The sequence below is a fragment of the Pelodiscus sinensis genome, chromosome 1 (assembly GCF_052426305.1).
Source record: "Pelodiscus sinensis isolate ZL-2025 chromosome 1, ASM5242630v1, whole genome shotgun sequence".
Lineage (NCBI taxonomy): Eukaryota > Metazoa > Chordata > Testudines > Trionychidae > Pelodiscus > Pelodiscus sinensis.
In genome coordinates, this window is record NC_143052.1 from 275,940,261 (window position 1) to 275,956,122 (window position 15,862).

At 44.3% G+C, this 15,862-nt stretch overlaps 1 protein-coding gene and 1 long non-coding RNA gene across 2 annotated transcripts in view; one reads left to right on the forward strand and one right to left on the reverse strand.

Annotated features, from left to right (window-relative positions):
* Positions 1 to 1,142: 1,142 nt before the first annotated feature.
* Positions 1,143 to 13,657, reverse strand: LOC112546807 (uncharacterized). Its single transcript, XR_012900620.2, has 3 exons — positions 13,379 to 13,657; positions 12,923 to 13,023; positions 1,143 to 6,101 (listed from the first exon to the last, which is right to left on the reverse strand). It is a non-coding gene; the product is annotated as an uncharacterized LOC112546807 (long non-coding RNA).
* Positions 13,658 to 13,735: 78 nt separating this feature from the next.
* KLHL1 (kelch like family member 1) overlaps positions 13,736 to 15,862 on the forward strand; it is a 405,445-nt gene continuing 403,318 nt past the window's right edge. Inside the window, exon 1 of the mRNA XM_006129049.5 lies at positions 13,736 to 14,217. Within this exon, the coding sequence (XP_006129111.3) occupies positions 13,772 to 14,217 (446 nt within the window). The 5' untranslated portion in view covers positions 13,736 to 13,771. The remainder of the gene's footprint in view (positions 14,218 to 15,862) is intronic.

The window sequence follows — 15,862 nt, forward strand, 5'->3', positions numbered from 1 at the left end:
TTAGGTGTTTGTTACAATTTGAAACAGAATAGTAGCCTGCCTTCTATCTTGATACACCATGTGCTGCTCTGTGCTGCTGCTGCTGCTGCTGCTGCTGCCTCATCCTGCTTATGAGTCTTCTTCCTAGAAAAAATGGAGAAAATTGGATAGGAGTCCCAAACTAGCCAAGTTGAAATACAAAATAATCATTATTTTTAAGAAATGAAAATATAAGTTTGTGGATGTTCTTCTGAATACTTTTCTCTAAAAAATACTTATTGATATTAATTATGCCATGTGCTCCATCTCTCTCTAGTCTTTTTTATTTATCTGGTCTGATGTTTCCTTAACTGAAAACATCTTTTTTCTTAGTTTATCAATTTATCTGTCTGAGCATGATCTCTTCTTTATTAAATTACTGCAAATCTTTGTACTGCTTTAGTTTGATCACATTGTATAACTTATTATTTTTCTTTAATATGGCATTTGTAAATCAACAGGCTGAGATTATACTTAAATCTTGAGATTTGAAAGCAAGTTTAATATTTCTAGGATAGGAAGATAAATCCCCTTTTTCACCACTGGAGGCATGAATGGGGCAGCTGTCCTTGATGCATCACATAGTTTGTACTTCATCACAGTCACAATGTGGTGATTCTTTGATTTTCCATTTGTTGAGAAGATATTCATACCTTTCATCCATTGTATAAATGCACTTGAGTGCAGTCTACTACCCGCAGTGAAGGCACACTTGCAGGATATCTTTAGTTGGTTCTTCAATCGGTTCTTTATTTGGGATGACACAAATGGCCCACAACTGGAGCCAGAAAGTACTAGCAGCTTTTCATATCGCCTATAGCATTGGTGTGTATGTCCAGAAAGGCTTCCTGGATTTGAATAGGGAAAGTCTTAGTGTTTTGGCAAGTATGGAGTGGCCAGAATCTATTTATACTCATAAGCTATGTCCACACTTCAGGCTTTTTGCGCAAGAACTGTTTTGCACAAAAGGTCTTGCGCAAGAGCGTGTCCACACTGCCATATGCTTTTGCGCAAGAAATGTGCTTTTGTGCAAGAGCGTCTATGGCAGTGTGAATGCTCTCTTGCGAAAGAAACCTCTGATAACCATTTTAGCCATAGGGGTTTCTTGCACAAGAAACCCCTGTTGCCCATCCACATTGCCTTCTTGCGCAAGAGCTCTTACAGAAGAGGGCTTATTCCTCATGGGCGGAGGAAAAACTGTTGCGCAAGAAGCCCTTTTTTCTCATGCTTTACTGTAAATTTATTTGTGCAAGAACACACGTGGAGTGTAGACGCTCGGCAAGTTTTTGCACAAGAACAGCCATTCTTGTGAAAAAAGCCTACAGAATAGTAGCCCAATGAAGGACTCATTAGCATATTTTCTGCTGATGCTTTTTGCCAGAGACATAAGGATTTTGTACAAAAGAGGTTTTTTGCACAAGGTCTTGCACAAGAGCGTGTCCACACTGCCATGTGCTTGTAGCCTTTGCGCAAAAAGAATCAGCAGAAAATATGCTAATGATGATGCCCTCTTCTCCACAAGGTTAAAGCAGGCCCTGAGGCTGAGTTCAGCACGACCCGCAGGCCCTGAGGCCTAGTCCACGCCCTGAGGGGATGGGATAGGGGGGTCCGGGACCTACCTCTCCACCAGACCCCAACCCAAGGCCCTAGTAGTGGTGGGTGGTTCCCACCACCGGCTCGGCGGGGAGTTCTCCCCAAAACGCGCCAAACCCACTAGAGGTTCCCTGTCTCTTGCCCTGGGTTGCTTCCTACCCCTGCCCTGTGGCCGACGGAGACCACACCTGGCGAAGCTGGGCCGGCGGCGGCAGCAATGTCGGCAGGTCCCGTGTCTGGGGCAGCAGCGAAGGCCTTTTATACTGAGGCTGCACTGCGAGCATGCCCAGCAGGGCTACGGGGCAGGGGCATATTCTACCCAATAGATGGGCTCTCCTCCCCCCTGCTCAGTGCGGGGCAGGCCAGCCCCATCACAGAGTTATTGCACCAGAATGTTGTGAAATATTTCACTTTTGACAAGACCAGATTTTATAGAGTTATTCAAAGCATGTGCATATCAAGTCAGTGGAATGTCTTCCTTTTTTTTTCCTTGTCTTCTTTTTTTTTTTTTTTTTTTGGTGTTTTCGAGGTGCTGGCTCTATTTCCAAATAAGGGTGACGCCAAATTACCATGGATTGTGGCCAGATGAAAGACACAGACTACAAAAGTTCACTTTTAACAACACTTTGGTTTCATGGTTATTCCTGTGGTAGGCAGAGGCAAATGTGTTTCTGAAGATTTGGGTTTCAGTTGCCAAATTCTGAGATGTCTTTCAAGTGCCTGAAAGATCAGTTCATGATCTTTTCTGTGGCCTTCATTGAAGATGTTTGTATGGACCGAGCAATATTGTCTGCATAGATGAATTTATGGGGTGATATGACTGGAATATCATTGATTTATACATTGAAGAATGCAGATGCTAAAACAGATCCGCATGTGAGGTCATTGTTCAGTGTTCATGATTTGTTGGCAGATTCACCACAGTACAGTGTGACCTTTCTATTTACTCAGTGTCTTGATGATGAGTTTAATTATTACCTGGGGGGTCTTCTGAACCCAAAGTTTTGGGTAACTTTAGTCTTTGAGAGGCAGTGTCACCCCAAATGTATAGTTATCCCAGATCTCAAATGGTTTTTGTATGATCAATAGTAGGTTTCTCGTACACATCCTTGCATCTGCCACTGGGGATCTTAAGATGCATGCATCCTCTCAGGTCAAATTTTTTCCTCCCTTTTTATTCTTGTGTTAAATAGGCTGGCAATCACTAATAACCATTAAGCAAGAAGTTTCAAGCCATACATACATCAGCAGTTTAAAATAAAGCCCCACAGCATGGTGCTAATTTTTCTGATCTCTCCTACCCCCAGCTTGCCTATCTATTCTAAGGTTGCTACATTGGCCTTATGGATGCTTTTGGCAATAAGCATGATAATCAATTTCCAGTCACTAGCAGTGGGCTATGCATCTTGCTGGGCTGTCAGTGTCTTCCCTAACATACTGGTTGACTGACGTGGGGAAACTAATGATTACTTCTGACGAGGACCTTTACACTGCAGTATTACATGAAGAAGAAAAGTCAATGAATGTCACTGCTGTTTTTAATATTTGATGACAGCCAGATTCCATCTATTGGCATTAAGACCAGCACCTTCTCACAACATTTGTGACCAGTTGTAAATTCACCATGCTCTTTGGGGACCAATAATTCCAAATAGGCTGTAATCTTTGACGTAGAAGCTGCTCCAACCATTACAGACTCCATGAGGCATTTTGTTAAAGTAATGGGTTTGAAAAAAAAAAACAACAACCAAAATTTTCCCTCTTCTCTTAGGGGCAGAGTTTAGGGGAGAAATTGTCCTCCCAGCCTGCAGTGCCATAACCAGAGCAGGGCTGCTCCAAGGGCCGCTCACCTTCTTTACCTCTGCCTCTCTCAAAAGATCCACTGGGCAGCACAGAGTGACTGATACCCTGGCTGGTTACATAGACCGGGTGGACACAACACTCCAAAATCTCCTCCTCCTGGTGCTAATACCTGGAACTCTGGCTGCTCTTTAGATCACAGCCCCCTTTGACTGGATGCTCAACCCATAAGAGCCACTTAAGACCTTGTGGAGTAGTGATCATAAGGGGCATTTTTGGCACACAGCCCTCCTCTGACACACATCCCTTGCCTGTACCCTGAGTGGGTTTTTTTTTTCAAACTTCTTATTGCCTCCACCGAGCTATTATTTTTGGTTGTGCCTCCACACTAGCTAGACAGAGTGGCCTGCTGAGATGAGTCAGGGGGTAGAGGTGGAGCTTCCTCCTTGGACCCCACCACAAGGAGTTGCCCTGAACTCCACTGGGTCTTTCATCATCTCCCCCACACATAGAAGTCAAACTATTCTATGATTGTACACATACTATTCATTATTTAGCTGTTGACATCCCTCCAGAGGTAGGAATAATTCAATTGTGTTGTAAGTAATCTGTATAGCATACATATATTGTAAATGGAGTTGAGATTAAAAATAAAATATACAAGTACTCCAACCTATATGGACATCTGCCAGGAAATTTGAGTTAACTAATGATAATGATTGGCAACACTTCATTTACTCAAGACACTATTTACCATACATTCCATTTAATAAAAATGAAATTATCTTATGCCAAGTATTTAAGTGGTGTTTTAACTGATATTATATGTCTGAATTTCCAAACCCTAGTTTTTAATACACAAGTTGTTAAATAATAGAGATATATATCAGGTTATTTGGGAGCCTTGAATGCCAGATGGTGGCTGTAGCCAAAGGGCATTTAGGTACTGAAGATATTAAACCAAATAGTTACAAATCATAGAAATTAGAGATATCATGAGAACCTGTTTTGGCACTTTCTCTCTCCTTTAAAACAATTGCCTGCAAATGTTTAGAACTGACACAGTGTTGATGTTGAAAAATCAAGCATATAGGGTATGTCTACACAGCAAAATTATTTCAAAATAACAGCCATTATTTCGAAATAACTTTCCTAGTGTCTACACAGCCAAACCGCTATTTCGAAATTAATTCAAAATAGCGGAGGGCTTATTTCAAATTTGGTAAACCTCGTAATAACATCAAATTTGAAAAAGCTAAATCAAAATAAGTGCTGCGTAGATGCTTATTTCGAAATAGGCGGCCTCTAGCCCTTCCCAGAGTGCTCTGGTGGCCACTTTGGGCACAACCAGGAAAACTCTTCTGCTCCCTCCACCAGCCCCAGAGCCCCTAAAGGGGTAGACTCTGACCACAGTGCCTGTGCAGAGCCAGCAGTCCATGCACCTGGCACAGCATGAGTCAGCAACCCACTAGCACCCAGCCCTTCACCGCTCCCCAGGAGTATGTTGGCAGCTCCCAGGAGCCTGCCAGGGGTCACAAAAGGTGGGAGCCTTCCTGGTCTAGTGCAGAGATCGTGGACCTCAGTGAGGTTTGGGGGGAGGCATCCAATGTCCACAATCTCCGCACTAGATGCAGGAATGCGGCTGTCTACAGGCGGATGGCTGCCAGCCTGGTCACCAAGGCCACATGCGCACCCAGGAGCAGGTGCGCATGAAAATCAAAGAGCTGTGGCAGGCCTATGCCAGGGCCTCGGGGGGCAGCTCCCAAATGGGGGCTGACCCAGACCCCTGCCCCTATTATGATGCTCTGGACTGCATCCTGGGGGGGTCAGATGGACCGTGCCCCCCAGATGGTCATCAACTCTGGGGCAGAGGGCCCTGCCCATGATACCGATGAGGAGGAGGAGAAGGAGGACAGCTAGGAGCCGCAGGAGCATGGAGGGAGTGTGCCCCACATCCAGGACTCTCAAACCATCCCAGCAAGCCTGTCGCCAGTGTCATCTGAGGTCGGGGAGACCTCGACACGTGAGTACCATCACTGTCCTCTTATGAGAGGCAAGGGGAGGGAGGGAGAGGGAGAGCAGGGACCGCATGTGTGGGCCTTGCTGACCACGGAGCATGCAGCAACCTGTGCATGTGCCATGCCACCCTGGGCATGTGGCCCCGTCTGGCTGCCACATAGGGGCCCTGGCCTGTTACCCACAAGCATGTATGTATGAAGGCACATGACATGTTCCTGACCCCGGGGACGGACACTGCATGATGCCCTCCCTTCACGTGCCCCCTCTACACAGAGGCAGGGCACATCTCCCTTCTCCCCTCCACCCCCAACACTAGATACAGCACAGGGGCATAGGTGCAGTCCTAGGCCAGCTCACACTCCCGAGGATGGCAGGACATGCCGAAGATGGCCTGTGTGCAAGCACATTGGCTCCGACAGTACGGAGACCTGCAGTCCTCGCTGTTCAGAGGAGGATGTGCAGAGAAGTATCCCTCGCCATGCAGAGAAGTATCCCTTCCGGTTGATGTACAGGGAGGCGTAGTGGTCCGGGGCATGGATGGGGATGTGAGTACCGTCGATTGCCCCCCCGCAGTTGGGGAAGTCCAGGGCACCAAACCTCTCGATCATTGCGTCTACATCAGTGAGGCGGATGACTCTGCAGAGCAGCACTTTGTTGATGGCCTTGACCACCTGCAGAGGGACACACAAAACCACCGAAAGTCACTGGGGTGCCAGGGTGGCTGAGAGTGCACCTTCCCCACCACTGTCCTGTGCCCCCACTCCCAGAAGCAACCCCCCATAGTGCAGGTGGGACAGAAAAAGCCCTCTTGTGGAGAGGAAATGCACTCCTTCCCCCTCTTTTCCCTAGAGCAGTCCATTCCCTCCTTGCACCCCATCGTGTCCTGTCACTGCAGAGCAGGGTCAAGCCACTCACAGAGTTTCAGGAAGGTGTCCTTATTCATCCTGAAGTTCTGGGTCCATTGTTGGTCTCCCCAGCACTCCGGGACAATATGGTCCCACCAGTCGCTGCCGGTGTGCAGACACCAGATGTGGTGGGGTACGCTGGTGTCTGGGAGCTGCATCTGCTCTTCCCCGTCCCCCAGGAGGGTCTGGAGGACAGTGTAGGGATCAGACTGAAGCAGATGCTGCAAGGCAGCCTGAAGAAAGCACAGCCAGGCTTGCAGCAACATGTCCAAAAGAAGCACCATTGTGCCCAGGAGCAGCTCTGGCTCCATGGTGCCGAATGCTCTGGTATCCCAAGTCATGGCAACCAAAGCAGACAGAGACAAAATGCTTTGCTGTCCCTCAGCGAGGTAGGCAAGCAAGCAGGGAAAGCTGAGAACCAGCTGTCCAGTGGGGTCCCTTTAAGCACAAGCCTCAGATAGCCTCAGGCAGCAGCCACACAAAGTAACTCCTGACCTGATGCCCTGCTGGAACTGGTTTCGGCTGGCCTTAAATGCGATTCAGCATTCAATCAGTGTAGATGCACTATTTCAAAATAGCAGAATGCTATTTCAAAATGCATTTTGTATGTAGACATGTTATTTTGAAATATCTTATTTCAAATTAACTATTTCAAAATAAGATATTTCAAAATAATGCTGTAGTGTAGACATCATACCTTTATATCAACGAAGGCAGAGATAAGGTTAAATGCTGAACTGAAAATGTATCATATTATATCTATGATTAAAATATGCTCTTCTTTTGAGACAATCATCCTTTTGAGATGGCCCAAAAACGGAAAAGATTCTATTTTAAATTAGTTGAGCGACATATGGGCAAACATTCTAATATAAAGCCATTTCTTGTATAATAAATAATTTTAGTTTTGAAGTAAGATAAAGTAAGATCAACTGGTTCATTTTTATAATAAATAATAGGAAAATTACAAAACAGCACTGTAATTCATTTTACTTGAACTTTTGTTTAGCATACATTAAGTTGCATTTTATAAATGCGGGTTTTAGTATACATGGATTGTTTATTTGCTGCTTACATTTTTTAGGAAACAAATTACTTTAAAATTAATAGTCAATAAATGTTGTAAAGGAATATCACTGTTACATGTTGTGTATTTCACACATAATTCAATTTCATAAGTCTCATTTACATGTTTCAATTATAGAGTCTTTAATAAGCAAAGAAAAAGTCTAAAATATGTTATGATTATATTGTGATTATATTGTGTGAAATATTGTATTGTATATAGTCAACACAATGCTGTTTTTAAGACAGAGAAGAGTAAATATGCTCTGTCCCCTTTCTTTTAGGACCCAATACTTATGCTGATGAGCATTTACCAATGTTATAGACTTCAGTGGGATGATTCACACAAACAAATACACACCATAGTATTCAAAGGATGCAAATTCAGGTTATTTAAGATGACCTGCTTGGTCTAGTAGAGACCAGGCCCAAGAGATTTAAGCCATAAAGAACAATCCTAAATATGTCTCTATTGAACATTGGCTTTTTTGTTAAAAATAATCCCACATATTGACAGAGATTAGCTAAATTTAAACAAAATAAGTGAATATTCAAAAGAAAATATATTTGTCTGCTTTTCAAATCATCTAGTTAACAGACTAGAGAGGGTTGATGTGACAAATTCACCTCATAGAAAATATGTCATGACATGATTTTGCCTACCAGACCTAATACCATGATGCACTTGAAAACTACTAATTAAGAAAAACGAAATGTAACTATTCATGAGTAGTTCTACTGAAGTCAAATGAGCTATTCATTCAGCAACTGTATTTGTGTGCCAACCAGTACAACTGGGACCACAGTAGCAAACAACATAAGAAAATAGGAATGGCCCTACTGAGTCAGACCAACAGTCCATCTAGCCCAGTATCCAGTCTGCTGACAGTGGCCAATAACAGATGCTCCAGAGGGAGAGAACACAATGGGTAATCCTCATGTGATCCCTCCCCTGTCACCCATTTCCAGACAATACAAATACTCTAAGCAAGTTATTCTATACAAATTGCATTTCTAGTGTAACATCTGATTAAGAGGGTTTTGTCCATGAAAGCTCATGATTCTATATATTTTGGTTTCTCTAAAGGGTCACAGGAACACTCATTGTTTTTAACCTTACAAACTAGCACAGCTATCCCTCTAAGATTTTGTAACAACAGTGTAATTAATGCAGAGGATTTTGTGACCAGTATATGTATAAAAGTGGACATTACAAATTCTGCTCACATTGTACTGAAAGGTAGGTGATTATGTCCAGCTTTTGGCCCACTGAATAAAACTATAATGTAGTTAACATACTGTGTATATTTAAATAAGCTAATTTTTTTGGTAAAAAATGATGCAGTAAAGAGCAGGTGTTGGCATATGAACAGGTCATTGTGTTTTGCCAATTTTTTTTTTTTTATCTTGGAGGGGTCAGCAAACTTCAGTTCCCAGCCAGCAGGGCAAATCAGTGGCGCACTGGCATGTTTTATGTACCTGGAGTATCTGTAGTCACGGAGCCCCTCAGAAGTGGCGTGGGCTGAGGGACTTCCTGGCTGCCACCTCCTGCCACTCCTGTTGGTCAGAAATGGTGAATCACAGACACTGGGAGCTACAGGGCTCCGTGCCTGCAGACACTCCAGGCACACAAAAGGTCCTGACATGCCATCAACTTATACTGATGAGCTGGGACTGGAAGTTTGCAAACAGCTGACATAGAGTTGTCTTATGAAAGGGTCACTGCAATTTTTACAATTTTTTTTTAACTTGGGGAGGTCGGCTTATGAATGAAAAGGCTTATGATAAACTGCATATGGTAACTAAATAACATTTGCGAGCGTGTAATAATTATGAAATGTCTTTAACACAAAAACAAATAACATCTCAAATCCTACCATTTCACCAATCTCGCCGTAAAATATGACAATGAAGAAATTCAGAAAAACACATTACTGAACATTTCATGTTTGTAAGTCTGTGAAATATTCAAACAGTAGAAACATGAACAATTTGTTATCTTAAAATTCAATATTAAAATTTATTATTATAAATGGCAAGGCATTCATATAGAAAGCCATCCCCCAAAATGTCTCAATCAATTATCCTAATATAAGTGACAAAATATTTAATTTATCAGGGGAAAAAATCTCTCAGATAGTGTCACTTTGTCCATTACCTATGCTCTATTTAAGTGGCATGCATTCATTTGCGGACAAGTGAAAGCATTGTCTTCCCAAAACTGCCTACACTGCCTGGCCACATGGGTGACCAGGAAGGATCAGCCTAGAGGGCTGGGGTTGGGTGGGGAGGTTGTTGAAGGGGCATGGTCTTGGGGGAAGTGGTGTGGCTTTGGGTTGAAGGGACAGAGCTTCAGCTTGCCTTCCCCAGCTGGCCTTCCCTCACCACCCATGCACGGAATGTTCTCTTAGGGTGTGTCTAGACTACATGCCTCCTTCGACGGAGGCATGTAGATTAGCCAGATCGGAAGAGGGAAATGAAGCCGCGATTAAAATAATCGCGGCTTCATTTAAATTTAAATGGCTGCCCCGATCTGCCGATCAGCTGTTTGTCGGCAGATCGGGGGAGTCTGGACGCGATGCCCCGACAAAGAAGCCTTTCTTCATCGACACAGGTAAACCTGGTTTCACGAGGCTTACCTGTGTCGATGAAGAAAGGCTTCTTTGTCGGGGCATCGCGTCCAGACTCCCCCGATCTGCCGACAAACAGCTGATCGGCAGATCGGGGCAGCCATTTAAATTTAAATGAAGCCGCGATTATTTTAATCGCGGCTTCATTTCCCTCTTCCGATCTGGCTAATCTACATGCCTCCGTCGAAGGAGGCATGTAGTCTAGACACACCCTTAGTGTACATTATCTGAATATAGTTACATGTTTGGACATTCAATAGAAATAGTTACAAGTGTGAATTAGTGGATTAATAAGCATAATATATACATCACTTTTTATTTAGTAACTAAGTATTTATTGAATACAAATGAAGGATTAGATATCTAAAGTATCACATTTCAATTTGTATTAGTGATTATATCAAAATTCCATGTTTTCTATATGACAGGAAAATGGATGCTGTGCACTGACAGTTTCTCTAAAAAGAACAGGTGTTCCACTGTTCGTCAAAAATAAGGTAAACTTGTCCAAGCTTTAAATAAATTGCTATTCTCTGGTATGCTGAGGTATAAGACACAAGATAACCATAATTGTGGTTAAATTAAGAATACACAGCTATTAGTTACCAATCAACATTACAACTCTCTCACAGTTACCCAAAGAATTTATTCAACAATTTATGACCAACCAAGTGGGCTTTCTAGTCCTACCTATATCTCTTTCTATTGTCTCCAGTAACATGCATTTCTATTGTCTCCAGTATGGTTCAGCTGACTTGTTGATAACAGCTTCTTGTTCTTCTGTTGAATGCAACATCAGCCATCATCAAAATCAACATTCTTCATGATTTCATTTTGGATGAGGTACCTGATTTTATCTCCCTGATTTTATCTCCCTGGTAGAGGTTTCTTTAAGTGCCAAGACAATGTTGTAGCCAAGAAAATGTCCCCTCTTTCCAGTTCACATTCAAAGGTCTTTGGTTGCTGTTTATCAAAATAATAAGAAGTCACGGAATACTGCTAGTCTCAATACTAGGACTACATTATCATGTAACATCTGTGGTAAAAACTGTCTTCTGTCAGCAGCTTGATAGGAAACTTCACTCTTTCTTTTCTGGTAAGAATCTAGCCACAGTGATCCATGTGTTCGACACTTCCAGACCAAACGACTGCAACTCACTTTATCTGAGATTGAATGTGAACGAAGAGCAGTGATTTATACACAGTATAACTGCATATATAGTCAGTGAGGTGTTCCACTGTTAACACATCGCTCTGCACTATGGTCCCTCAACTGGTTCACAGTGTTCAGTTACCATTTCAGGCCTTGGTTCATATCCTATCCAAACAGCTGCACTCATCTAGGATAAAATAACTGGCAAAAACAAACAAACAGACTAACCCACATATATGAAACCTAGAAATGAACAATACACAGACACAGTCAAGGCAATTTTTAGTGGCATGAACTTCCAGAAGAGATGACGTTAATCCAGTATGACCCTCTCTGGTAATACCTTCCCGCCATAACTGGGATGATTTATGAAAAGAATATATGTTGGCATCTTCTATGGCATGTTACCACATATTGAGGATATATGGAGAACATACATTTAACACTGATGTCTTCACATATAGTCTTGATACAAAAAGTGTGATGTTAAAGTTTCTAAAGTGACAAAGTTTTGTCTGCTTTGTTTTTGGTGTACACTTTCCGCCACTAATCTCCCAAATGGGACACATTTACGCAGTTAAGTTTTTGATAAAAATGATCTGTCTGTGCTGTTCTCTTTAAAGGGCTTTTTAAATCTTTTCTTATCACTGAATACTGAGAGCAAAATCAATGCACGAGGGACTTTGCAGTTCAGCTGTTGTGGCATAAATCAATATTTAAAATGCACGGTACTGATTTTTCTTCTGTTGAAAGTAGGGCTTTGTGTCCTGAATTTCTGTTCCATTAAAATACATAACTGTCTGGGCTAGAATACAAACTCTAGCACTGGCTTATAACTAGATTTTACTAGCTCAATAATAATATAAAAGAACAGTAATAGAATGGCGAATGTTTGACTTCTGCACTCTTCTGGGTGATTATTCAAGCTCCCGCTTATTGAGTTAGAGAAATCATCTTCGCATCCTTTTCCACTTGCATTCACCAGGTGTTCGGTGTAAGAGTCTTTGGATGGCTCACTTAAAGGGTAAAAGTAGTGAAGTATCTGGAGGAAAACAGGAGCTATTTATCATTGTTTTAAAAGAGAAAACCCCTCTTTCTTCCTCCAAATAACTAATTTCAGCCAAGGAAGTGATCTGCAAGTGCTCATTTTATGGCCTACAGGCTTTCCTCATGCAGATCGTGATTTACGAGCTAGAAAGTGAGGACATCCAATCCAATATAGTTTTGACACTGTATTCACCTCCTTGCTTTGTCACCATGAAACCTTTCATTCTGTAATTATGTCCCAGTTGCACAATGGCCTTTAAAACACCCTTCCCAAGTGCATACCTACCCTTAAGCAAATTTTGCTGCTGTGACTGAACATCCCTTGGGCTTACTGTCTAAATGCATTAATGGCAGAGACAATAGGTAAGAATTCGATGGCTGGGAGTGCTATTCCTGTTTTGACACGCACTGGCCCTCTATCTAGTATTTTCTACTACTACAAGAACAGTGAGGCAGGAGGCTAATGAAGGCAGCTAGCAAAAGAAGCCCTTTAACCTGAAACCTTATCAAAGCCAGCAGGCGCAGCCTTTGAAGTTTGCACACTATTGTGATTCACGCTCTTTTGTGTGCTGGTGCTGCTGCATTGGTTGACGTCCTTTTGCTCTTAGGACCAGGCAGCGGCCTCCGAACCAAAATACCCAAGGCGTGCACGGGGAGGAAGCGGACGATGGCAATTAGACCTGGAGACTTACTTGCATGAGGAAGGCTGAAACAAGCATCTGCCTCTGCTCACGGAAGGCTCCAGCGCACATCTGCGTCACTGGCAAGGGAGGGGGCGGCTCGGAGGGAGGCGCTGAGGCAGATGGAAAATGGTACAGTGAGGACCTTGACAGCTTCACAGGCGGGGTGCGGGTGCCCCCTCCCCCGTCCCCGTGTATATAAAAGAAGCCCCGCTTGCTCCCCTCACCAGCTCTCAGGCTTTGCTCGCCCACATGACTGAAAGCAGGGGACTCCCCTGCGGGTGTGTGGGGGGCGACTTTGCTCTCTCCTAACTGCGAGGCGGAAGAAGAGCCCCTGGCGTTGCATCCTGGCGGCTGCTGCCGAGCCCGCTCTCGGCTTGTGCCTGTGAATCAGATTAGCGCTTCCTGAGCAGCTCCCTCCTCATCCCCTCTCCTTGCAAGTCTCCCTCGCTGCTGCCTCCCTCTTGCCTGAGAGCTGCCTCTTTCCTCCCCGCGTTCCCCGCATCCCTGGGCATCGCTCTCCAGCTCAGGGCGCCTCTCCATTCTCGTGCTCCCGGCGTGCGCCTCTCCCGCCCTGCCTCTGCCGCTCGGCCGGGCCCCTCGGCATGCCCCGCTGGGCTGGGAGAGGCTGGGGTTGCTGAGCCCGGCGTTCGCCAGCTGCCGGGCGGGCCATCGCTGCGCGCGCGCGCGCGCCTAGGACTGGGCGCAGCAGCTCCGCGGGCGCCCTCCTGCCAGGGCCATTTTGCAGTGTAGTGCTCCGCGTCCGGCCGCCTGCGCCTCCCCAGCTACCTCCCCCCCTCTTCCCGCGCGGTGCCCTGAGCCCCGCTTCCCACCCACCCCCCAAGCGGCAGCGGCAGCAACATGTCAGGCTCGGGCAGGAAGGACTTTGACGTGAAGCACATCTTGCGCCTTCGCTGGAAACTGTTCAGCCACCCATCGGCGCCGGCCGGGCCGGTGGGGGGCGGCTGCTTGCAGCCCGACGGCAGCTTCGAGCATTGGGGGCCGAGCCAGAGCCGCCTGGTGAAGAACCAGGAGAGGGGCAGCAGCGCCTTCTGGAAGAAACCCTCCTCCTCCAGCCCGCTGAACGGGACCCTGCTGCCCGCCACCAGGCATGGGGTGGGCCAGCGACCGGCGTCCCGGACAGTCTTCTACGTGGAGTCCCTGGAGGAGGAGGAGGAGGAGGTGCACGGCGGGATGGAGCTAACCCGAGAGCGGGAGAAGTCTCTGGTGCTGCAGGAGATGAAGGAGGAGCCGGCGGACTATTCGGACCGCAGCAGCCAAGCAACAGGTGAAGGATGTGGACACAGGTACAGTGACCCGCGCAGCGTAGCGCGTCTGGGGGTTGGAGTGTGATACTTGGACGCGCCCGTCTTGCATGAGCCAAGCCAGCCTAACTTTGGGGGCGTCTTGTGTCCTGCTTTGTTGTGCTCAAGTTTAGTTGGGCTAGCACGTGGGTGGGCTGCTTTTCCGGGCTGAGCGGGTACGGGTAGGAGGCAGCTCAGCCCTACCAAGGCTCATCAGCCTGGGAACTTCGGTCATTGCTCTTGTGCCGCCAAGGTCGCGCGGGGTCGTGGCTTCTGCGTGTGCCCTGTACTTTCCTCTAGCTCTGTACAATAACGAGCAAGACTACTCCGCTGCCCCTCCCTTCCTCAAATTGCTAGTGTGATGGCAAGTGCTAATCAAAACCAACTGACCAGGAGAAGCAATGATAACTTGAGGGGGAAAAAAGTTCGCTAAAAATGTTAAGGCAAATGTTTGAAATGGAAAGAAATTTGGTAAGATCATCCCAATATCTAAAGGTTTGGTAGAAAAAGTTGACCTGAAGCTGTGGCACTTTCCCCCCCCAATTTGTTACCCACTTAAGCAAGGGCTCAGCATTTTCTTTATCCTCAGATCAATGTCCCTTATACAGCAAAGGGAAGTTCAAAGACAATATGGCATTTAGGGCAATGAGAAAACTACCTTGAAAATAGAGAACTGTCCAGCTCATAGAGAAAAAGTGATTCCACACCTGAGACAGTGGAATTAGAAAAGTGATTTCAAATGCGTTTTTTTCAGAGTTTTTGATGTTATCCAAGTTCTTTTTCTAACTTCTTATGGTAAAAATTAAAAAATTCAGTAAATTAATTAAAGAATGGAGTGAAATTTACCGTCAGTGTAAAGAGGACAAGACTTTTTGGTGAAAGTGAAGCTGAAGAGTAGATTGGGAGATCCATCAACACTGTTTCCCCTACTTTCCTAGTTGTTTAGTAAATTTAATTGTATTTCTTTTGCCCTGTAATTACTTTCTCCATGTTAAGTAAATCTTCAGTTTTATTTATAAATAGAGTGACAAGTCTTGATAGTCTATTCCAAGGATTCCTATTCACTATCTTGCATATAACAGGTATAATTGAAAATAAACATTCATTTGAAAGAAAACATTCTAGAGAATGTAAGAGCCTTCTCACAGAAAGAAAAACATTTTTAATTTACTTGAAAAAGGGTTTTACAGTTTTTATCAAATAGTGTAATTAATTTCACAGTATCTACTTGTGTAAACAAACATGGGCCCTCCAAGGCATGAGTTTAAGTACTTTGTTAAAGGGGAAGTCAGGATGCTGAAATTTAATGTTACTTGGAGATTATCATTCAGAACATGTTGGGTGTTTTGAATTAAAGGCACAAATATTTGCAAGGTATATATAAAGAAAACCATTTATCTGTGCTTCAGAATAAAAGCATTTGAGAAGTAAATCAGATCTAGTTTATTTAAATTCTCTATGCAGAGATTTACTCTTGAACGTATCATTGATTTAAGAATCCTAATGATTTTTCATATTGACCAAAGAGAAAATGCTTGTCAGCCTACTGAATTTGCATACAATTGCTTTATCCATGAGGATAGATTTGATAAAATGGTGTTGCTTGTTAGACATGTATTGTCTGAAATTATTTATGTTTAATGGATTT